Source organism: Dipodomys spectabilis, unplaced genomic scaffold, assembly GCF_019054845.1.
Source record: "Dipodomys spectabilis isolate Male_0828 unplaced genomic scaffold, ASM1905484v1 ptg000147l, whole genome shotgun sequence".
NCBI classification, from domain to species: domain Eukaryota; kingdom Metazoa; phylum Chordata; class Mammalia; order Rodentia; family Heteromyidae; genus Dipodomys; species Dipodomys spectabilis.
The window spans coordinates 7,313,935-7,339,360 of NW_024870824.1; the positions used below are offsets into that span (position 1 = coordinate 7,313,935).

Sequence of the window (25,426 nt, forward strand, 5' to 3'; positions counted from 1 at the left end):
TGGGTCCACATAAAGAATATGGAACTGAAAGGAACAACAACTGGAAGGTTTTAGGGGGGAAAAAAGCTAGATATCTAAATCCGAATCAAACTTCCCAAGTAATAGAAAATCTCATTTGTGCTGAGTTCACCTGATGGTAGTTCAATTCCCCTACTGTGCTAAGGAGCTAATAGAGCAATCAGAGAGAAGCAGTACATAACTAGAAAATGCTTCTCAAGAAAAACAGCCCTGTTCTCCTATCTGAATGGTTTAGTATATGGAGCTGATAAAAGTACTCATGTAGAACTACTTTTCAAAAATTCAGAAGAATCAAAAAAGCATAGTAAGTTGGAAAACCTAAGTCCATGCTTCTGGCATGGGTAGAACATACAGCATAAGAGGAAATGAAGAACATAAAGAAATATAAACAGGAGTCACTCCATAAACTACTTTGAAAGTATGTTAAAAAGTTTGAACTTTATCCTAAGAACAATGACAAATTTATACTGAGGAAAACATGACTGGATATAACATTTTAGAAAGGTCATTATGCCAGGTGCCGGGTTACACCTGTAATCTTAGCTAGTCAGGAAGCTGAGATCTGAAGACAGAAGTTTGAAGGCAGCCCAGGCAACAAAGTCTGCAACTCCTACCTCCAATTAACCACCAAAGAACTATAAGTAGAGCTATGCTCAAGTGGCAGAATCTTAGCCTTGAGCACAAAAGCTCAAGAGACAGTACTCAGGCCCTGAGTTCAAGCCCCAGACACAAAAGTTGTTATAACCTACCTATGCTAAATATTACACAAGGGAAGATTAGAAATAGGGAAATCCAGAAAAAATGCTATGCAAAGGAGGTGATAGCCAGTTTAAAGTGAGAAACTATCCCAGAAGGAAACATTAATAATGTTCAGGAAGATTAAAAATTTTTCAGAACTATCCTTAAAGAAATTCAAAAAATTCCAAGTAGTATTGAGAGCTGCATATATGGCTCAGTGGCACAGCATCTGCTTAGTATATGTGAAGCACTAGATTTGAACCTCAGCACTGTAGGAGAAAAAGAGAAAAAAATTCTTAAATATATCCCAGAGTAACCACAAAGCATGAAAAGACATTGTATAAAAAGAAATATACTCATTACTTGACTTACATAACTGTACCTATCTGTACATTATCTTTATAATAAAAATTAAAGAACATTAAGAAAAGCAAAAAAGAACAGACAAATTAACAATTAAGCATCTCCTTACAACAACAATGGAAGTCAAAAGTAAGTGAAATGCCATCTTTAATAACAGGAGCAGAGCCAGGCACTGGTGGCTCACACCTGTAATCTTAGCTACTCAGAGGCTGAGATCTGAGGATCGGGGTTCAAAGCCAGCCAGGGCAGGAAAATCCCTGCGACTCTTATCTTGAATAAACCACTAGAAAACTGGAAGTGGCGCTGTGGCTCAAGAGGTAGAGTGTGAGCCTTGAGCTAAAGAGCTGAGGGACAGGGACAGGCCCAGAGTTCAAGTCCCACAACTGACAAAAAAATAAATAAAAATTTTAAAAAATAATAGGAGCAGAAACATTCCTAAAAACACAAGGCAAAATAAAATATAGGCTCTTAGCTGTGCACTGAGTAATAATATTTAAATGCCAGCCATAGACGAAGGAGAAATTTGTTTTCTCTCACATTTCTCATCACCTGAATATCCAGAAGAAAAATCAGAAGCTCTGAACACTACAATTAATGTGTCTCTATTTCACAAGTGGGCTTCAGACTGATACAAACGTTAATAGGGTAGCAAAAGAAAATAAGGGATTGCTTCAGTTAAGGAGGAGTATGTAATGGCTGATACTGTTAAACATACAGATTAATGCAGTATTGGGAAAAACAAATATACCTCATTTATTGTGCTTTGCAGATTTTTTTTTTCAAAATTGAAAGTTGTCTTAACTCTGTCAAGCCAAAAAGAAAATGAAGCACTGGGCATTTTTCCAATAGCTAGTGTTCACTTTGTATATCTGTTATATTTGGTACTCTCACAGTATTTTAAGCTCTTTCATTATTACTGTATCTTTTGATCTATGTTTGTTTTTAGATTATTATTATTATTATTGTCATTATTTTGGGGCACCACAAACCAAGTCTATATAAGACAGTAAATTTAATTGATATGTGTTCTGACTGCTCCACTATACTGGTTATTCTCTCATTTCTCTACCTCTCCTAAGATATAACACCACCATAATTAGAGCAATAGAATACTCCACAAATTGTGTCTTAAGTGATCAAGTGAATGAAAGAACCTAACCAAAACCTCTCACTTTAAATCAAAATCTAGACATGATTAAGCTTAGTGAAGAATACTGAAAGCCAAAAGCTGGTCAAAAACTAAACTATCTACACCAAACAGCCAGGCTGAATGCAAAGGCAAAGTTCTTGAAGACAATGCAAAGTGCCAGTGGGCACACAAATGACGATAACGCAAAATAGTCTTATTGCTCCTATAAAGAAAGGATTGATGGCTTAGATAAAAGACCAAAACATCCCTAGGTGGGTTTGGGAGGGAAAAACTGGGAGAGAGTAAGGGAAGGGGTAACATTGTCCAAAAAGAAATGTACTCTTTACTCAACTTGTGATTGAAACTCTTCTGTACATCACCTTTATAATAAAAAAATATTTTTAAACAGCCTTAAGTCAAAGCATAATACTGATCTCTTTGGTTCCACAATGGCTGAGAGAGGTGAGAAGGCTACAGAATCAAGACACTAACAGGGGCTATTTTTTGAGGTTTAGTTACCTATCTTCATTACATGAAAGGGGATGGTAAGAGGCTGGGAAGGTGGCTCAGTGGTAGAGTGCTTGCCTAGCATGCATGAGGCCCTGGGTTCGATTCCTCAGCACCACATAAACAGAAAAAGCCGGAAGTGGTGCTGTGGCTCAAGTGGTACGTAAAGCGCTAGCCTTGAGCTGAAGAGCTAAGGGACAGCTCCCAGGCCCAGAGTTCAGCTCCCATAACCGACAAAAAAACAAAGCCATCGTAAAACTTGTGGGTGGGCATGGGAGGGAAAAATTGAGAGCAAGAAAGGGGTTACACTGTCCAGAAAGAAATGTGACCCTCTTGTACATCACCTTTGTAATAATAATTAAGAAAAAAGGCATAGGTAAGCTGCACATACTGATACAGAAGCTGCAGAAAGTTATACAGAAGATCTAGCTAAGATAAGGAAAGTGGCTGTGCTAAGCAACAGATTTTCAATGTAGACAAAACAGCTTTCTATTGGAAGCAGATGCCATCTAGGACTTTTAACAGCTCAAGAAGTCAATTGCCTGATGGCAAATAGGGGCTAATGCAGCTGGTCACTTGAAATTGAAAGCCATATTTACTTAAAATTCTTGGGCCCTTGAGAATATTAGATTTACTCTGGCTGGGACCTATGGGACAATACTTGGTTGGCAGCACAACTGTTCCAACATGCTTTACCAAAGATTGTAAGCTCACTTCTGAGACCTAGTGCTTAAGAAAAAAAGATTCCTCTCAAAATTGTTCTGCTTATTGGCCATGAATTTGGTCACCCAAAAGTTCTGAAGATCTGAGCCAGGCACCAGTGGCTCACGCCTGTAATCCTAGCTACTCAGGAGGCTGAGATCTGAAGATTGTGGTTCAAAGCCAGACCAGGCAGGAAAGTCCTTGAGACTCTTATCTCCAATAAACCACCAGAAAACCGGAAGTGGCACTGTGGCTCAAGTGGTAGGGCACTAGCCTTGAGCTGAAGAGCTGAGGGACAGCGCCCAAGCCCAAAGTTCAAGCCCTATGACCGATAACAACAACAACAACAAAAGTTCTGAAGATGTATAAGATTAATTTTGTTTTCATGCCTGTTTAAAGAATATCTGTTCTGGGGCTGGGAAGATAGCTTAGTGGTAGAGAGCTTGCCTTGCATGCCTGAGGCCCTGGGTTTGATTCCTCAGCACCACATAAGCAAAAAGAAAAAAGCTGGAGTGACGCTGTGGCTCAGGTGGTAGAGCACTAGCCTTGAGCTGAAGAGCTGAGGGACAGCACCCAGGCCCAGAGTTCAGGCCCCAGACCAGACCCAAAAAAAAGAGTCAGAAGTAGAGCTGAGCCTAAAGTGTTAGAGCACCAGGCTTAAGCCAAAAAAGGGACACTGAGTTCAAGCTCTAGTATAGGCACTCATAATTTGTGATTTATAAGATGTCAGAACATCAATATTATTAAATGTTTAAAGGAAGTTGATTCCAACGCTCATGGGTGACTGAGGGATTCATGATTCAGTGGTGGAAATACCTGCAGATATAGAGAAGTATCAAGGGAACCAAAATTAGAAGTGGAGCCTGAATTGGTACAATCTCCACACAAAACTAACAGAGGTAGAGTGGAGTTGATTCATATACATGAGTGAAGAAAATGGCTTCTGGTGGAAGACTCTGTGAAAATTGTTGAAGACAACAACGGAGTAATATATAAACTTATTTGATAAAGTGGCCAAGTTTGAAAGGACTGATTTGAAAAGAAGTTCATCTACGGGTAAATGTTATCCAAGAGCACCATGTGCTACAAAGAAATCTTTCATAAAAGAGTCACATGATGGCTGGGAAGGTGGCTCACTGGTAGAGTGCTTGCCTTGCATGCATAAGGTCCTGGGTTCAATTCCTCAGCACCACATAAGCAGAAAAGGCTGCAAGTAGTGCAGTGGCTCAAGTAGTAAAACACTAGCCTTGAGCTGAAGAGCTGAGGGACAGCGCTCAGGCCCAGAGTTCAGGCCCACAACTGACCAAAAAAAAAAAGAGTCACATGATGCAGCAAACTATTTCTTAAGAGAGTGCCACAGCTATCCCAACCTTCAGAAACCACCACCACCACCGTATCACTGAGGTAAGAACCCAACTCCATCAGAAAAGAACCTTGGGAGGGAGGGATGGGCATAGTGTGGGTGTGGGTGTGCGTGCACTAGTTCTAGAGCTTGAACTCTGGGCACTGTCTATGAGCTTCTTTGCTCAAGGCTAGCACTCTATCCCTTGAATCACAGTACCACTTTTTGGTAGGTAGAGAGTCTCATGGACTTTCCTGTCTAAGCTGGCTTTGAACCATAAGCCTCAGATCCTAGTCTTCTAAGTAGTTAGGATTACAGGCATGAACCACCAGCACCTGGCCACAATAATAATGTATTTTTAATTTAAGGTATATACCTTTTTTAAAAACATTATACAATTTAATAGTATAAACACTACTAGTTAGAGGAATGGCTCAAGTTGATAGCCTGTTGAACACTCTCAAAGCTTGAGTTCAAGTCCTAGTATCACCAAAAACAGTTTAAACACAACTTTCATAGGCATTTGGAAACAAGACATTATAGCCTTATTAGAATCATTTTATTATCACCCAAATCTATAGTGTCTCCAAGGCATACCTGTGTGCTAAGTGCAAAAATATGGTTCATATAATAACTGAATGTTGGCTGGGAAGTTGGCTCAGTGGTAGAGTGCTTGCCTCGCATGCCTGAGGCCCTGGGTTCAATTCCTCAGCACCACATAAGCAGAAAAAAGCTGGAAATGGTGCTCAAGGGGTAGAGCGCTAGCCTTGAGCTGAGGGACAGCTCCCAGGCCCAGAGTTCAGACCCCACCACCGGACCCAAAAAAAATAATAATAATAATTGAATGTTGAGGTAACGAGCTTACAATGGTAGGAGAAATGGAAAACAAGAAATTGTACACACACACACAAAAATTATATCACTAAACCCAAAAGAAAACTTTCAAATGATGGAAAACATGCTGTAATTCCTACTTAAAAAAAAAACAAAAACCTATAAACATGTATTTGAAATACTTGCATACAGAAGAAAGTTGGAAATGGTACACTCCAAACTATGGAGGTGACATTTGGAAATAAAAGAGAAAAAGTCTTATTTTCATTGTTTAGAATTTTTGACTTTTTTTTAAAGTGTGTACTTGTATTGTTTTTATAATATAAATAACAAAAGGCTAAAATAAGAAACAAAATAACTTCCTAGGATACAGACTAGAGTTCTTAACTTTGCTTGTTTTTGTAGCTTTAATTAGCATTTGAAACAGGAATCAAAAGGTAACTAATCTGCTTCTATTATATGAAAGCTATCAGAATAGTCTAGTTGTATTTAAGAAACTCTATAAGCTGAATTTAAGAAACTAAAAAGTCAAACTTTTGGGGAAAAAAATTCTAATATGCACCAAAATAAATCTTCTGCAGCAACTGCATTTTGATAATTTTTTAAATTATAAATATTAATGGATACTTATAGTTTATTCAGCACAGATCAAAAAGAAAAAAGTCATTTTATCCCCAGTGTCTTCTGTAATTTCCTTATATAAAACAATGTATTTTCCTTATATAAAACAATGTAATTTCCTTATATAAAACATTTCAAATGTTCCTACATAGATCTTGGGTTTTGTGTGTGTGCATAAAAGAGAACTATGTAAAATTACAGCTGGGTGGTAGTGGCTCACACCTGTAATCCTAGCTACTCAGGAGGCCGAGATCTAAGGATTGCAATTCAAAGCCAGACGAGGCAGAAAAGTCTGTGAGACTCTTAACTTTAATTAACAACCAAAAAACCAGAAGTGGAGTTGTGACTCAAAGTGGTAGAACACAAGCCTTGAGCACAACAGAGCTCAGGGACAGTGCCTACACCCTGAGTTCAAGCCCTATAACTGACAAAAAATAATAAATATATTACTTATGTCTATATATAGATATATATATAGATATATAGATATATAAGTATCTTGCTACTTACTCATCAGGACATTTTTTTTAGACATGTTTACCTAGTTGTAAACTCTCCACCCCCTTTTTTTTGGTGGTACTGAAGTTTGAACTCAGGGCCTTATGTTTGGTAGGTAGGTTCTCTACTACTTGAGCCACTATCCCAGACCTTTTCACTTTCTTTTTTTTTTTTTTTAAAGTAATCTTTTTTTTAGTTTTGGGTTTTTTTGTTTGTTTGTTTGTTTTGTGTGTGTCCAGTCATGGGGCCTGAACTCTGGGCTTGGGCACTGTCCCTCAGCTCTTCAGCTCAAGACTAGCACTCTACCACTTGAGCCACAGCGCCACTTCCAGGTTTTTTCTTTTTGCTTATATGGTGCTGAGGAATCGAACCGAGGGCCTCGAGCATGCAAGGCAAGCGCTCTACCACTGAGCCACCTTCCCAGCCCCTCATTATTTTTTAAATAAGGTCTTGCTTTTTGCTTGGACTAGCCTGGAAAGAGATTCAACTATTTATAGTTTCTAAGTAGCTGGGATGACAGACCCAAGCTTCAACACTCAAGCTTTTTTCCATCGGTTAAGAGGAATGTCTCACAACATCTTGCTGAAACTGCAATCCTCCAAATCTCCACCTCCCCAAGTTAACTAGGATTACAGGCATAAGCCAGTATGCCCAGATCCATTTACTGTTTTATCTACATGAAATAGTTTTGAGTGTCTCATTTATGAGCTTTTTATTAGATAGAAAATATAACAGAATATAAAATTTACTCCAAAACAGTTGAGCAGATAGTGATATAAATACAATAGCCAGGTGTCCTAGCTACTCAGAAGGCTGAGATCTGAGGTTCATGGTTCAAAACCAGTCCAGGCAGAAAAGTCACTGAGTCTCTTACCTCCAGTTAACCAGCAAAAAAATGTATCTGGAGCTATATTTCAAGTGGTAGAGTGCTAGCCTTGAATGTAAAAGCTAAGGGACAATGGCCTGCACTGGGACAAACCCCCAATACTGATACGAAAACAGAAACAAAATTTAACAACCACCTGGTTACCACAGGATAGCAATTTTATCTTAAATTTTGTTGTTTCTTTTTATTTTTTTGGTTTTGTTTTTACAATGCATCTTTCTAAGTCAAAAATCTATCCTCAAGTTTATTTATCAGCAGTCAAACAAAACTATATACTACATGTTTCCAGGCCAGTGCCCCCGAGAAATACCCAGTGTCTATAGGGGTGTCCCCCCTCCCAATTCAACAGTGGGCTGAGTCAGATTCTAAACATTGCTTCAAATAGTTCACAGACTAATTAGATAAAATAAACTATTAAATCATGGTATATCCACCACCATCTTGAGAAATTTTGGTCCTTAAGATTTGGTCCAATTTTTTTTGTCCAGTCTTACTTTTAAGAAATACAGGATTTGAGCCAAAGAACAAAAACTATATCCCAAAGATCTTAACATGTAAGGAAATAGTAATAAACTTCAATTTCTTAAAAATTTACTCATTCTTTTCTATCATCTTTTATCCTAGCTTAAATCAATGTATTTTTTCATTGGAGTACCATTCTTTAGACAGTGACAACTCATTAAGTACAATCTGAGCTCATTAAGTCCTCAGAAAGAACTAGCTCTTGTCACCAGCTAGTCTTGGCCTCAAACAATCTAGATTAAAGAAATTATGACATGTAACAGAAACACCACACCTCTAACAACTATTTCTATCACCCAACTCATTCTAATGCCACCCAGCACAATCTACTCACCAAACCCATTTTTTTGGATTGAAAAACAAAATTACTAAACAAAAGTTGAAAAACTTGACCACTGTGGTGTTTATGCATTGCTCTTTTTATACTTTTTTAGAAATAGACCTGTCTATGAAAAGCCAATGATGAAAATACATTCAGATTAACAACATCCTATCTTTAAAATTGTCCACTGTTCCAAAAGGGTTTTTTTTTGTTTTGTCTCTACACTGCCATGAAATATTATTTCATGCTCTAATACTATTAGACCAAAGAAAAATATAACATGAACCTTTTCAGAAACACATTTTCATTTAATATGACACAATGAGGTTATTAATTTTTCTGACCACTATTGCCAATATTCATTCAAACCTACCTCTAATTCTTTAATTTTTTCTTCTGCTATTTTCTGTTTCTCTAACAGCTGGTTGTGAATTACCTCCTTGGATTGAAGAATAAACCTATAAAAGAAAGTTGAAAATTAAGCTACATATTCATCAAAATCAATAGGTATATGCTACAAACTTCACTATGAGAAAATTGATATCTCAACTCAAGATAAAAGAAAAATATACTGTTAATGTGAAAAACTTAGGAAACCACTACAGTCTGTAAGCCTTCTTTGTGGAAAACAAATAATGACTTGAAAGTGCTTTTTATTTCTAATTAAAGAAGGGAACCAGGCTTCAAGTAGATTCATTAAAAAAATAAAGTCATAAAAATATTTTAGGAGAAAATCAGCATTAAAAAAATTCTGTAACTTTTTTCATTTATCTAACTTCACTTTTATTCAGACTTTTCTAAATAGTATTTGTAAATTGAAGCTTTTCTTTTTTTTAATTTTCTGGTAACAGCAGTTAACTCATGACCTTTGAAAGTTACAATTAAGTACTGTGTTAGGATCAATGCATTAGTGTTTATATGAGCTCCTCACACAAAAATCACTGTATAAGCCTATTATTATTATTTCCAGAGTGTGTAATACCTCTGAAAAGCTCAAAATGCACAAATGGAAAATTTCATTTTTTTCCATTTTATAATCACGGACATTATTTACCAGATGAGGGCAGAAATATTGCAGAAGCTTTCAAAGTTAACACTGAATCTGTTTTGAGGCTTTATGTTCATTACTCTATTGCAGGGAATGGAAGAACAAACTGTTTTGTTTTAAGTAAATGAACTATAATTATTTCCCTTCAATTAGAACCAAGGGGAAACCCCAATTATTTAGACCTCTTTCAGGACCACCTAACCAGGCCAAAAAATTTTTCAAGTAAAGATTATCACTAATCAAACAAACTATTTCTTCTTTTTACAGTAGAATTCAACAGTAGAGAACTAAACATTATCCCTTAACAAGAAAGCACATTTAAAGTAACAATATGTAATTTCTTCTCTCTAGCCAACAGAAACAACACTGTACCCAAGTGACATCTCAGCAAAAGGCTCTGTTACCATAAAACACAAGACCAAAAAGAACAAGCTATGTTCTGATACCTAAGAGGAAACTTCCTTCTTCATGAATATACTTTGTCATTATCTATTAATATAATCTGATAAACCTCTCTTTTTCACTCCATGAATTACTGAGCCACATTTCTTATATGGCCAGCCAAGCTAATTTAACTGATTATCTTAATCTTTGGTAGAAACTTTAACTTTTCTAAGAATTTTACAAAAATTATATGCTAGGAAGATTGCCCATATTGCAAAGTATTAATTAAATCTATATCTTTTCCTATATACAACCTTCATGTCAAAAATGTTCCTACTTACTAGTTCCAAGAGACAAGTACTATTTTGGATAAGACTGTGGTGCACAAAATATTTTTCTCAGAACTAAGTCATGCCAGATTTGAGAAGAGTTGTTTTTGAACTGAATTAGGTCTTGGTGACACCATGTAAGAAACATTATAAAACAAGGTCCAAGAGTTGCCAAATAATATCATCACATGTATAATTTTATTAAGAAAGTCTTTTAGTCATATAAGCAATTTCCAAAGTGAAATATATCTTTTTAACTAGCATTGATTGCTGGCTAATAAGTAGTATTCTCAAATAATAGGTTATCAGACATCATGTTTATTAGTGTCTGAGAAAATTTCAAAGCTAAGATTAGAGGTCAAGTCATTACTTATGTGTCCTTTAAAAAGAAAGTATTTGAACAGATACTAAATCCCTTGAGCAGAAAATAAAATTACTAGAAAGCAAGAACACTCAACAACAAAAACATGTTTTTCCATGGCCACACATCCCTGAGGTAACTACATTGGATTGTGCCAACTTCAAAGGTCAGAGGCTGGCCAACCAACTACTATAAGCTTAAAACATCTCAGCTATGAAAGTTTTAAAAAACAAGGATGAGTACCACAGTGTAACCACAAATGTTTACCTCAAAAAGCAGTTACATAGTCAAAATTCAAACACAATTTATATAAAATTTGGTTAAGTCCTCCATTTTAAAAAAATACAGAGATTTTTAAGAGCTGCAAGAAATACCTAGACTTCTAAAAAATCTTTTTTAAACACCTTATGTTGTTTAAAAAGGCAGTAAAGTGGGGTGCTGGTGGCTCACACCCGTAATCCTAGCTACTCAGGAGGCTAAGATCTGAGGATCACTATACAAAGCCAGCCAGGGCAGGAAAGTCTGTGAGACTCTTATCTCCAATAAACCACTAGAAAACTGGAAGTGGCACTGTGGCTCAAGTGGCAGAGCACTAGCCTTGAGCTGAAGAGCTGAGGGACATGCCCAGGCCCAAAGTTCAAGCCACACAACCAACAAAAAAAAAAAAATTAAAATTAAATTAAAAGACAGTAAATTATAAGATACTATCTGGAGAAAATATAGTCTTATTTTCATAAAGGAATATTAGATACAATGTTTCTCAATGTAGAGAATCTCAGAGATACTGCCTGATTATAGGTAAGGTAACAAAAAGGAAGATAAAAGATTCTGGGATTCAAAATGTGCCACAATGGAAAAATGAATCAAGAAAAGTATTCTCCAGTGTCACGTGGAATGCATATGTGCTTAATACCCAGGATTATATAACCAAGATTAGAGTCAATACTCTGTAAAAGGCCTCCATTTGCACCTGCAAATTTATGCTCTATGGCCCTTCACTGTCAACTCTCAAAACCTTGTAACTTGCTGTTATTACATCCTCACTTAATCGTAATTATGCTAGCTGAACAATACACTTCTCTGATGGCTTAGATTTCATTACGTGAGAAACATCAGAAGCTATGTTCTACATCATCCTACAAGCTAGTACATGATTTCTACTTTCTTTTTGTGTATGTGCAGGTACTAGGGCTTGAGCTCAGTACTTTGGCATTCTTACAAGGCTTTCTTGCTCACCATTGGTGATCTATCACTTGAACCCTGAATTCAGCCCAACTGTTTGCTAGTTAATTGGTGACAGAATCTTTTGGACTTTTCTGCCCAAACTGGCTTAAGTCAAGATCATCTGATCTTAGCTTCCTGAGTAGCTAAGACTAATAAGCATGAGCCTCCAGACCCCAGCAAATTTCACTTTCTTATACATGAGCATAAATCAAAAGTGCTGTTCACCTGCCCAAAACACAATCCAGAACCAATGTTTTTTGGGTATACTTCCAAAGTATGGTCATCTGAACACATGTTACTCAGAATAAGAAAAAACAGTTTTTCTTAGGGCTGAAGTGGCTTAGACTGCCAATCTAGTAAACACCAGACTCTATTTCCAACCCAGTACTGCCAAAATAAATAAATGAATAAAAATAAAAACAAAACAAAGAGAAACAAAAATAAATATGCTTTCCATAGTGCGCACTAAGTGTGAAACATATAGGATGTCTGACAATATATCCTAGTGGCACTTAAACTTCCGAACAGCCACAAATGAAATAACACAAAAAGAATGAGTAAGAATGAACTAGTCTTGCTTCTTTGCCTCACTCCTCTGGACCTAAAAAACACCTGCAAGGCTGGGAAGGTTGTTTAGTGGTAGAGTGCTTGCCTAGCATGCATGAAGCCCTGGATTTGATTCCTTAGTACCACATAAACAGGAAAAACAACAAAAACAGAAGTGGCTCAAGAAAACTTTCTTGCAGAAGCCAGGCACTGTAATCCTAGCTACTCAGGAGGTTGAGATCTGAGGATCATGGTTCAAAGCCAGCCTGGGCAGGAAAGTCCATGAGACTCTTATTTCCAGGAACTACTAGAAAACTGGAAGTGGAGCTGTGGCTGAAAGTGGTAGAGGGCTAGCCTCGCACAAAAAGAGCTCAGGGCCGGGCACTGGTGGCTCATCTAGCTATTCTACTCCCAAGTATATAATCAAATTATTCACAATAGCTGAGACATGAACTCAGACTCAGTACCTATCAACAAATGCATGCCAGGTATGTAATATAATGTATAAATGGAATATGTATACATAGTGTAAAAATTTCTAGTCATAAAAGAGGATGAAATTCTATCCTGTGCCAGATAGATGGGACTAGAGGTCATTATATCAAGTACAATAGAACATAGTAAAACAAATACTCATATGGAAGTTTAAAAAAAAAAAAAAAAAAGCAGGGCGCCAGCATCTCCTGCCTCCTGTAATCCTATAATCCTAGCTACTCTAGAGGCACAGATATGAGTGAGGATCCAAGTTCAAATCCAGCCTGGACAGGAAAGTCCTTGAGACTCTTCTCTCCAATTACCAAAAGCTAGAAATGAAGCTGTGGCTCAAAGCATTAAGAGTGCTATCCGTGAGCACAAAAGCTCAGGGACAACAGCACCTAGGCCCTGAGCTCAAGCCCCAGGACTGTAAAGCTAAAAATAGACAGTGACTACAGACACAGTGAAAAGTTATACAGGGTTGAAAAGTGAAAAAACTTAATTGGACTCAAACTGTACACTATATACATGCATGCAAATATACTGTACTTGATACGTTAATTTTTATATTAAAGCAAACTAAACAGATATACAACTAATGATGGCAACTTACAAAGAAATGAAAAGAATTAGAAATAGTATAAATAAGATGAATATAAACAGTACCAATTGAAATGAATTTGTTCTATTGTAACAGTAAGAAATAGTTTGGAGCTTTTTTTAATAGTTGGTAGGAACACGTTATTCACGGTATGAGTGCTTCTGAGTAACCGTGTAACTCAAATTTGATTCCAAATAAACTATTTTCCTAAGAAAGCAACAAAAACTATTTTCCTTTAAAAAAAGAAATACAGGGGTCATTCTTAGCCACTTCAACATAACCCATTTTCAGCCTACTGACAGTGTATTCTTTTCTAATAAACTTCCTTAAAAAGAAAAAAATATATAAGGAAAAAGAAAGATGAAGAGTGAATAATTTTGAAATATAGTGCAACTTTGTATGAAGATGGTATAAAGAACCTCAATGAAAGTTGTTCATCACTGACTGGGAGCTCAATGAAAGAGAAAACAATAAAAGGCAATATATACACATCTAAAATGCCATGGTGAAACCTCTTGGTGCAATTAATACTCTCTTAAAAGAAAAAATGAGGCCAGGTACTGGTGGCTCACACCTGTAATCCTAGGTACCTAGAAGGCTGAGATGTGAGTTCAAAGCCAGCCCGGGCAGGACAGTCTGTGAGGCTCTTATCTCTGCTTAACCACCAGAAAATCGGAAGTGGCGCTGTGGCTCAAGTGGTAGAGCGCTTGCCTTGAGCTGAAGAGCTTAGGGTCAGCGCCCAGGCCCAGAGTTCAAGACCCATGGCCGACCAAAAAAAAAAAAAAAAAAAACAAAAGAAAGAAAAAATGAATGACAGGAAAGTAAAACAAGCTCTGATGGGAGCACAAGTGGGAGTAGGAAGAGTAATAGTGGATGAACATGGTTAAATGTAGACAATGTTATTTTTAATCTGTATACAAAAATAAAACAATGAAGCCTGTTAAAATTGTTTTTAAAAGGGGAATAGTAAGGGAGAGCAGTAAGTGATAAGGAAGGAGGGTGATCTGGGATAATCCTTTACAGGTGTGAAATTGTCACAATGAAACACCCTTTGTACAACTAACATATGCTAATTTAAAAAAAAAAGTTGGTTGGCAAACTATGGCTTGCAGGCCAATGCAGTCATGCTTACTTGTTTATATAAGGCCAATGGCCTACTTTTTCACTACAATGGCAAAATTATGAAAGAACTGCAGAGTACAAGGCCAGCAAAGGCAAAAATAAGTGTTATCTGGCTTATTAAAATAAATAAATAAATAGGGGCTCGGAAGGTGGCTCAGTGATAGAGGGCTTGCCTTGCATGCATGAGGCCCTGGGTTCGATTCCTCAGCACCACATAAGCAGAAAAAGCTGGAAATGGCACTGTGGCTCAAGTGGTAGAGTGCTAGCCTTGAGCTGAAGAGCTGAGGGACAGTGCCCAGGCCGAAGAGTTCAGGCCCCACGACTGACAAAAAAGTAAATAATTAAAATACTTGCCAATCTCTGATCTAAAGAAAAACAGTAACAATTTCTTACAGGCTCATAATATTCAAAATGTATAGTAAGAGATGATGTGAGAGAGATGAAGTAGGGTTAGGAGTGGAGAAAAGAGAAAAAGCTCTATTACAGGAGACTTGCAGAAGGAGGTTGGGTGAATGAGAATAAATATGGTGGAAGTAGTTCAATTACATGTATGAAAACAGAACATCAAAACTTGTTGAAAATATTAGAAAGTGGAGTGGGGCAAGGAAGAGTGATAGAGGGACTGGGGTTGATTGAGATACATTGTATACATGTGTAGAAATTTCACAATGAACCACTTCTATAAGTAATGTGTGCTAATAAAAGAAGATGAAGTAGTATAATAAAAAAAATAATTTAGGGGCTGGGAAGGTGGCTCAGTGGTAGAGCGCTTGCCTTGCATGCATGAGGTCCTGGGTTCAATTCCTCAGCACCACATAAGCAAAAAGAAAAAAGCCGAAGTGGCGCTGTGGCTCAAGTGGTAGAGCACTAGCCTTGAGCTGAAGAGCTGAGGGACAGTGCCCAGGCCCAGAGTTCAGGCCCCACGACTGGACCCAAAAAAAAAAAAAAAAAAAAATTTTTAGCCGGGTGCCGGTGGCTTACGTCTGTAATCCTAGCTACTCAGGAGGCTGAGATCTGAGGATTGAGGTTCAAAGCCAGCCTGGGCAGGAAAATCCCTGAGATTCTTTTTTTTTTTTTCTGGGTCCGGTCGTGGGGCCTGAACTCTGGGCCTGGGCGCTGTCCCTCAGCTCTTCAGCTCAAAGCTAGCACTCTACCACTTGAGCCAGAGCGCCACTTCTGGCTTTTTTCTTTTTTTGATTATGTGGTGCTGAGGAATCGAACCCAGGGCCTCAAGCATGCAAGGCAAGCGCTCTACCACTGAGCCACCTTCCCAGCTTCTCCCTGAGACTCTTATCTCCAATAAACCACTAGAAAACCAGAAGTGGTGCTGTGGCTCAAATGGTAGAACTCTGGCCTTGAGCTGAAGAGCGCAGGGACAATGCCCAAGCCGAGTTCAAGCCCGCAACTGACCAAAAAATAAATAAATAAATAAAGAGAGAGAAAGAATAAGAATAGTTCCAACACTCAGGAAAGTAAGGCAGGAGGATTGACGTTCCAGGCTAGCATGGGCTACAGAGCAAGTTTCTTGCCTGCTTGGGATGGAAGAATCTCAATGAAATAAAGATGTGAGGGGTTGGGCCTTTAGCTAAGTGGAAGAGAATTTTGCTTGCCAAGTGCAAGGCCCAGAGTTCAGTCCTCCGCTTTGGCCAATAAATAAATAAGGATGTGACTCAAGTGGTAGACACCTGTCTAGCAAGCAAGAGGCTTTGAATTCAAGTTCAAATATTTCTTTTTTGTTGGTCGTGAAGCTTGGAACTCTGGGCCTGGGCACTGTCCCTCCGCTCTTCAGCTCAGGGCTAGCATTCTACCACTTGAGCCACAGCACCACTTTCAGCTTTTTCTGTTTATGTGGTGCTGAGGAATCAAACCCAGGGCCTCATGTGTGCGAGGGAAGGACTCTACTACTGAGCCAACTTCCCAGCCCTCAAGTTCAACTTAAAAAAAACAAACCAGGCATTGGTGGCTCATGCCTGTAATCCTAGCTATTCAGAAGGCTGAGATCTGAGGCCTTCGGTTCAGAGCTAGCACAGGCAGACAAATCCAAGACTAACCAGCAAAAAACCCCAGAAGTGGAGGTATGGCTCAGGTGGTAGAGCCTTAAGCAAAAAAGCTAAGCAAGAGTAAGAGGTCCTAAGTTCAAACCCCAGTACTACTTGGTGCGCGTGCACACAGGCACGCACACACACACATACACACACACAAAAACATAACACACACAAAATAATAAGTGTTGGGAGAGAGAAAGAACCCTACACATTGCTGGCAGGAATGTAAATGATTACAACTACTGTGGAAAACAGGCAGCTATTCAATAATGTTAAAACATAAAATTATCATATGACCTAGCAATTCCTCTCCAAGAAATAGTCACTGAAAACATGTCTGCATAAAAACTTGCACATAAATGTTCATAAGCAGTATTATAATAGTTAAAAAGTGGCAACAATTCAACTGCATATCTATACATGAATAGATTAATAAGTGGTACAACTTACATGTGGAAGCTAAAAGGTTGAAGTCATCAAAGTAAAGAAGAGTGGTTACCAGAGTCTGAGACTTACAGTGGGAGGGGTAGATGGCTAATAGGTACAAGGCTGTAGCTGGATAGGAGAAATGATTTCTAATACTCTACAGAACAGGAGAACTATGGTTTTATGGTGGACAACAATCATTTCATAATAGCTAGTAGGAGATTTTCAGTGTTCTTAATACTAATTTCAGTGATAGATAAGTCAATAACCTTAATTTGATCTTATATACTGAAAGCCATGTATTGAAATGCCACACTATACCCCATAAACACATACAATTACCATGTGTCAACTAAAAATAAAAATATATTTAAGATAAAAGCGAGTACAGTCATACAATAAAACATTCAACAATAAAAAGAAATTAAGAATTGATACAAAGCCTAGCTACTCAGGAGGCTGAGATTTGAGGATTGAGGTTCAAAGCCAGCCTGGGCAGGAAAGTTCGTGAGACTGTTATCTCCAATAAACCACTAGAAAACCGGAAGTGGTGCTGTGGCTCAAGAGGTAGAGCACTCGCCTTGAGCTGAAGAGCACAGGGACAGCGCCCAAGCCCAGAGTTCAAGCCCCACGACCGACAAAAAAAAAAGAATTGATACAAGCTCTAACATATATGAACCTTTAAAGACAAAATGCTAAGAGACAGGTACAACCACGTATTATATCATTGCATGATTCCATTCACACATGAAATATCAAGAGGCCAATCTGTAGACATCGAGAACATAAAATAACTGCTAATGTTGGGCTGGGAAGGTGGCTCAGTGGTAGAGCACTTGCCTTGCATGCATGAGGCCCTGGGTTCAATTCCTCAGCACCACATAAGCAGAAAAAAATAAAAAAGCCAGAAGTGGCGCTGTGGCTCAAGTGGTAGAGTGCTAGCCTTGAGCTGAAGAGCTGGGGGACAGCGCCCAGGCCCAGAGTTCAGGCCCCACGACCAGACCAAAAAATAAATAAATAACTGCTAATGCACAGGAGGACTGGAGGAGTCTTTTAGAAGTGGCAAGTATGTTCTGGAATCAGAAAAGGATTATGACTGCAGAACTTCATAAGTATAGAAAAACCACTGAACTGTACACTTTAAATGGAAAAATATGAGCTGGAGGCATGGCTCAAGTGAGAAGGCATCTTAACAAGCACAAGGCCCTGATTTTAAACCTCAGTATCAATCAGTCATCAATGGCTCACACCCGTAATCCTAGCTACTCAGGATGCTAGGACTTAGTATTACAATTTGAAGCTAGCCCAGGCAGAAAAGTCTGCAAGCCACTATCTCCAATTTACTAACAAAAACCTGGGCTGGAAGCATGGCTTTAGAGGTAGAGCACCAGCTGTGAGCATGAAGCCCAAAGTTCAGACATGATACCAGCAAATAAATAAAAACTACCACTACCAAAAAAAAAAATTGTTAATGTTATCTGAATTTTATCTTTCAAAAAAATCATCAAAAGATTCCCAAAGAAACTTCACCAAAGAAGAGGTGAATTTTATGAAAGATAAATACAGTCAACATTAGTCCTTAGGGAAATGCAAATTAAACCACAGTGAGATGCCATTTGACACCTATTAGCTAGAATTTAAAAAGAAAAAAAGGCAATACCAAATGTTGATGAAAATATACAGCAAACTGGGCACCAGTGGCTCAAGCCTATAACTCTAACCTACTCAGAAAGCTTAGATCTGAGACTCAAAGCCAACCTAAGTATAAAAGTCCTCCAGACTCAATCTCCAAATAACCAGCAAAAAAACTAACAGGAATGTGGCTCAAGTGATGAAGCACCAGTTCTGATCAAAAACCTTGAGCAAGAGCTAAGGCCCTGAAGGCCCCAAATTTAAGCCCTGGTACCAGCATAAACACAAAGAAGATACAAAGCAAATTAGAAGACTCATGCACTCTGATTGGCATGCAAAATAGTGAAGTCATTTTTCCTTGGTACAGAGGATTTGTTATAAACCCAATCACATTTCATTCAACCCAGCAATTCAACTCAGAGGTAATTATGGTGAGATATATAGGTGAATGTTATTCAGAAAAAAAAGGGGAAACGGAGCTGGGAAGGTGGTAGAATGCTTGCCTTGCATGCATGAGACCCTGGGTTTGATTCCTCAGCACTACATAAGCAGAAAAAGCCAAAAGTGGCACTGTGCTCAAGTGGTAGAGCACTAGCCTTGAGCTGAAGAGCTGAGGGACAGAGCCCCGGCCCAGAGTTCCGGGCCCCACAACCAACCAAAAAAAAAGGGGGGGGGGGGGAGAATAGGAACAAAAGGAACAAACTACTGTCATATGGAAAAATTATGGAGAAATATCTAAAGCATTAAACATTATGCTAAGTCAAAGAATTCAGACACAAAAAAGCTACATATGGTGTGATTCTATTTCCATAACACATTTAAAAAATGCAAAATTACAAGGACAGAAACCAAATCAATCCTAACCAGGAGTTAGGGAGAGTTTTGTCCACAAATGGATATGAAAAAATACTTTGGGATGATGTGTATTTTCTATAACTTGTAGTGATAATTTCATAACAGTATATTTGTCAGTTTTTTTAAGATTTTTAGATTTTTTGTTAAACAAATATATAATTTTTACAGATACATTAGTTTATATAAACATATTTTAATTACAGGTAAATATTTTCTATATAAATAATACCTCAAAAAAAAAAAAAAGCTAAATACAGGCATGGCAGTACACACCTGTAGGCCCAGAAACTCCCTATTTCTAGAGGAGGATCACCTGAGCAAGTATGTTCAGGGCCAGCTGGAAAATATAAGGTTATATAAAATATAAACCATCCAGGAAATGAATTAACATCTACTCCCAACAAAACAAATAACAGATTAATCATGAAATTGTTTTAACAGGGCTAGGACTATAGCTTAGTGCTAAAGCAACTGAGTGCGTGAAGCCCTGGATTCAATCCCCAGGATTACTTCCCGAAAGGAAATGACTTTAACATTTGTATTTTAAGAGTCTCATTGTGAGTCGGGTGCTGGTGGCTCCCTCCTGTAATCCTAGCTACTGAGGAGGCTGAGATCAGAAGATCGTGGTATAAAGCACAGGCAGGAAAGTCCATGAGACACTCATCTCCAATTAACCACCAGAAAAATCAGAAGTCAAGCTGTAGCTCAACTGGCAGAATACTACCATTAAACATAAAAGCTCAGGGGCTGGGAAGGTGGCTCAGTGGTAGAGTGCTTGCCTTGTATGCATGAGGCCTGGGTTCAATTCCTCTGCACCACATAAGCAGAAAAAACTGGAAGTGGCACTGTGGCTCAAGTGGTAGAGTGCTCACCTTGCGTTGAAGAGCTGAGGGACAGTGCCCAGACCCAGAGTTCAGGCCCTACGACCAGCCAAAAAAAAAAAAAAACATAAAAGCTCAGGGAGCCAGGTGCTGGTGGCTCACGCCTGTAATCCTACCTACTCAGGAGACTGAGATCTGAGGACCTCAGTTCGGTTCAAAGCCAGCCTGGGCAGGAAAGTCCCTGAAACTCTTATCTCCAATAAACCACCAGAAAACAGGAAGAGGCGCTGTGGCTCAAGTGGTAGAGCACTAGCCTTGAGCTGAAGAGCTGACGAAGAGCACCCAGGCCTAGAGTTCAAGCCCTACAACCAACAACAACATAAAAAAAAAAAAAAGCTCAGGGACAGCATATAGGCCCTTAGTTCCAAGTCCCCAACCAACCAAATAAACAACTCCCCCCCCCCCCAACCAAAACAAAGAGTCTCAATGTGACTAAGAAAAAGAATGTTGATATTTTTATTAAAAAACAACAACAACTGTTGAGCCAGGTACCAGTAGCTCACACCTGTAATCCTAGGTACTCAGGAGACTGAAATCTAAGGATTGAGGTTTGAAGCCAGCCTGGGATGGAAAGTCTATGAGACTCTCATCATCAGTTAACCACCAAAAAAGCTGGAAGTGAATCTGTGACTCAAGGGTTGAGCACTAGACTTGAGCACAAAAGCCGAGGAATAGCACCAAGGCCAAGCATTTAAGCTCCAGGACTGGCATTAAAAAAAAGAAAGAAAGAAAAAGAAAAATGCTGGGTACTGGTGGCTCATGCCTTTATCCTCTCTGGCAGAGAGCAAGTTACAGATAAGTAATAAAGACCAGAATGAACTCTATTAGTTTTCAACAAAAGTAGGTGTCAGTGTGAACTCAGTGTGAACTCAGCTTAACATATATAATTGATACACATTTTAAAAATTATAGATCTGAATATACACCTATACTTATACCTGTACCTATCTGTCTATTCACTGAGAGGACCTAGAAATAGTGGTACACGGTATCAACAAACATACCCAGTAACCATATCTTGGTTTATAAATATCATTCTTCAGTAAAGGGAATCAGAATTTTAGGGAGAAGACTCATTTTAGTGTTCACACCAGGTAAATACAAGATGAACCTGATACATCCTATAGTATGGTTAAGTCAAGAAACATTCTAAAAACAAAAGGCTAAAAATAATAAAAATCTATAGATAGAAAATATTTGCACAGGGCTGGGAAGTTGGCTCAGTGGTAGAGTGCTTGCCTTGTATGCCTGAGGCCCTGGTTTCGATTCCTCAGCACCACATAAGCAAAAAGAAAAAAGCCGGAAGTGGCGCTGTGACTCAAGTGGTAGAGTGCTAGCCTTGAGCTGAGGGACAGCGCCCAGGCCCAGAGTTCAGGCCCCACGACCGGACCCAAAAAAAAAAAAGAAAAAAAAAATATTTGCACAACACCTATCTAATAAAGGACTAACATAAAATTTATACAAAGAACTGAACAACAGCAACAACAACAAAAACAAAATGCCCATATTAAAAGCTACAGAACACCTGCCTAGCAAATATGCCTTGAATTCAATCCCTACTACCACAGAAAAAAAAATAAAGAAAAAAAATATCTGAATAGACATCTTATCAAAGAGAAAGAGAAAAAATAATCATGTGGGTCAGGAGGAGTGGCTCAGTTTTAGAGCACCTACCACGTAAGTGCAAGGCTGAGTTCAAATCCCCACACACACACACAGAAAAGATGCAGGTGAGATATATTCAACATCACATACCAGTAGAGAATGGCAACTTCTATTGACAGTGAGATATTACTACACATCTATAATATAGTGACAAAATCCAAAAATATTAACACCACTACCAAATGCTAGTGAAGATACAGCGCAAGAACGCTCATTCATTGCTGGAGGGAATGCCAAAGTAGTACAGGCCACTTTGAAAAATAGTTTAGAAGCTTCTCATAAAGTTAAATATATGACCAAACAATTATACTCTTCAGTATTTCCAAATGAGTTGCAAACGTTATGTATGTAAAAACCTGCACACAAAAGTTTACAACAGCTCTATTCATAATTGCTAAAACCTAGAAGCAACCAAAATATCTCTCAATGGATATTTTATCCTTAAATGGATAAACTGTGGAACATCCATACAATGGAGTATTATTCAACAAGAAAAAGAAATGAGTTATCAAGCCACAATGACATGGAAAAAAAATCTTAAAACACATTATTGCCAAGTATGCCTATATTGCCAGTATGAAATGACTACACACTGTAGCCATGATTCCAACTGAATGACATTCCAGAAAAGGCAAAGCTACAGAACCAGTAGAGAAAGATCAGCAATCACCAGAGAGGAGAGGCAGGAAGGAAGGATGGAAGGGGGATGAATAGATAAAGCACAAAGAATTTAGGGAACAATAAAACTATCAATGTGACAATGTAATGTTTGATACAAAAGACTACATATTTATCAAAGCCTAGGACTAGAAAATATAATGATTCTCAATATATCCTATGTATGAATCTTATTTAAATTTTTTAAATAAATTTAAAAGTTTTAACAAATGTAAGATTTTAAATAATGCAAGACAATTAACAGAAAAAACTGTGAGAAAAGAAGAAAAGATACCATAAATGTAGCTCAGTGGCAAAGCACTTGCCTAGCAAGTGCAACATCCTGGGTTCGATCCTAGTACCAAAAAAGAGAAGACAAAAAAAAGGGGGGCGGGGGAGGGCTGGGAACAAAAAAAAGGACATAGGCAACAACTTCATTTCATCCTTTCAATGAGGGGGGGAAATGGAGGAAGATTTAGAAGCACTGAAAGGATGAGGGAGAACAATAAAACGGGCGGTAGTGATCAAGATGCATTGTACTCATAATCTGACATATGAAATTATAACAATACTTAATAAAAAAGTCACTAAGAGACTTGAGTAAATGCAAAAGAAAAAAGAATTCGGAGAACTAAATGCAATGTCAATCTAATATCACAAATGTGAAAGTACAAGAAAACAGTAAGGATTGAAAAGGGTACAGTACAAGAAAAACCCAAGAGGTGGTTTCCTGAAAGTCAAGGGGAGGAAGATCTACTAAAGACTATAAATATGACAAAGAAGATGAGGAGAAAAGAAATCACTGAAAGTACTAGAAAATCATCATCTCTTGAGAAACCCAATCCCATATATAAACATTCCTTGTTGCAGATAAGCAACACACACTGCTAGGCTCAATTTCTACTAATTAAAATCAGTCTCTTTTTAAATCACAACTACTATTTGGTACTTACTCCAAGTAAATAATCTCCTCTGATAATCTCTCGTTTACCACTTTTACCCTTACTAAGCATGGCACTATTGTACAGCTTCCTTCAGGCTGTGATCTTTTAGTAAGTAGGTTAAACTATGACAATGGATAAAATACAAGCACGAAGGCATAAAAAAATCCTAATACTGAATACAGAACAGAAAACTGGTATAAGGGCTGGGAAGGTGGCTCAGTGGTAGAACACTTGCCTTGCATGCCTGAGGCCCTGGGTTCAATTCCTCAGCACCACATAAGAAAAAAGCCGGAAGTGGTGCTGTGGCTCAAGTGGTAGAGTGCTAGCCTTGAGCTGAAGAGCTGAGGGACAGCACCCAGGCCCAGAGTTCAGGCCCCACGACTGGACCAAATAAATAAATAAATAAATAGAAAACTGGTATAAAAGCACAAAGTCATAGAGAAATATGTGTACTTTAGCACAAATATGAAAGTCTCAGACACACACACACACACACACACACACACACACACACACACACACACACACACACACACACACACACACACACACACACACACACACACACACACACACACACACACACACACACACACACACACACACACACACACACACACACACACACACACACACACACACACACCCCTGGCCAATGTAAAAGGTTAAACTTAGGACAGACATGCTCTTATCTATTTAAAAATATTTCCTATATGTATGTGTGTACATGTGCAGTCCTGGGGCTTTAACTCATGTCCTGAGCTCTGTCCCTGGACTTCTTTTTGCTCAAGGTTAGCACTCTACCACTTTGAGCCACAACTCCATTTCCAGTTTTCTGGTGGTTAATTGGAGATAAGAGTCTCACAGGACGACTTTCCTGCCCAGGCTAGCTTTAAACTGTGATTCTCAGATCTCAGCCTCCTGAGTGGCTAGGATAATAGGATTAGCCACCAGCACCTAGCTAAAGGCATATTTTTAATACTAGTTCCTGGTACTGTGCCAATTTTATATTAGAATATTTTAGATCCTCTTTTCAAAGCCTAAATGATAGTGTCTTCCAAGTAATCTAGTCTGTTTCAAGGATACTTTATCCTCAAAACAAGAATTTGAGTTTCAGCCTGGACATGAGATATTCGCTCAGATATGCCCATTCAAACCTATATCCTAAAAATAAAATGATCATACATTCTTCACAAGGCACAGCACAACTGGTGCACGCAAACCACTGCAACTCTAATTATTCCACCAGGGTAATGGTTATTTGCAGATCCCAGGAATTTTTTTAGGCTTTTTTTTTTTTTGATTGGCTAATTTTCTGAGAAAAGGTCTTACAATGTAGTCCCAGGCTGGCCTAGAACTCATGTTCCTCCTGTCTCAGGCTCCCAAGTGCTAATATTTTATTCATTCATTCCAGAGATAGGTCTTCCTATTTTAGCCCAAGCTGGCTTCAAAGTTTCAATCATCTAGCTTCATCTTCCCTCCTGACAAATATACAGGAATTATAGGAGGTAGCCACCACAATAATAATTCCCAGCATTTCTGTGTGTGTGTGCCAGTACTGGGGCTTTAATTCTGGGTCTAGGCACTGTCGCAGAGCTTTTTTATTAAAGCCTAGTGCTCTACCACTTGAGCCACACCTCCACTTCCAGATTTTTAGGTAGTTAACTGAAAATAAGAGTCCTGTGAACTTTCCAGTTAGGGCTATCTTTGAACCTTGATCCTCAGATCTTAACCTCCTAAGTAAGCTAGG

The 25,426-nt window shown here is 38.4% G+C and overlaps 1 protein-coding gene across 1 annotated transcript in view; it reads right to left on the reverse strand.

The window, feature by feature from the left end:
* Pfdn1 (prefoldin subunit 1) overlaps positions 1 to 25,426 on the reverse strand; it is a 70,333-nt gene that overhangs the window by 32,636 nt on the left and 12,271 nt on the right. The window contains exon 3 of the mRNA XM_042692060.1: positions 8,856 to 8,940. Coding sequence (XP_042547994.1) covers positions 8,856 to 8,940 — 85 coding nt within the window. The remainder of the gene's footprint in view (positions 1 to 8,855; positions 8,941 to 25,426) is intronic.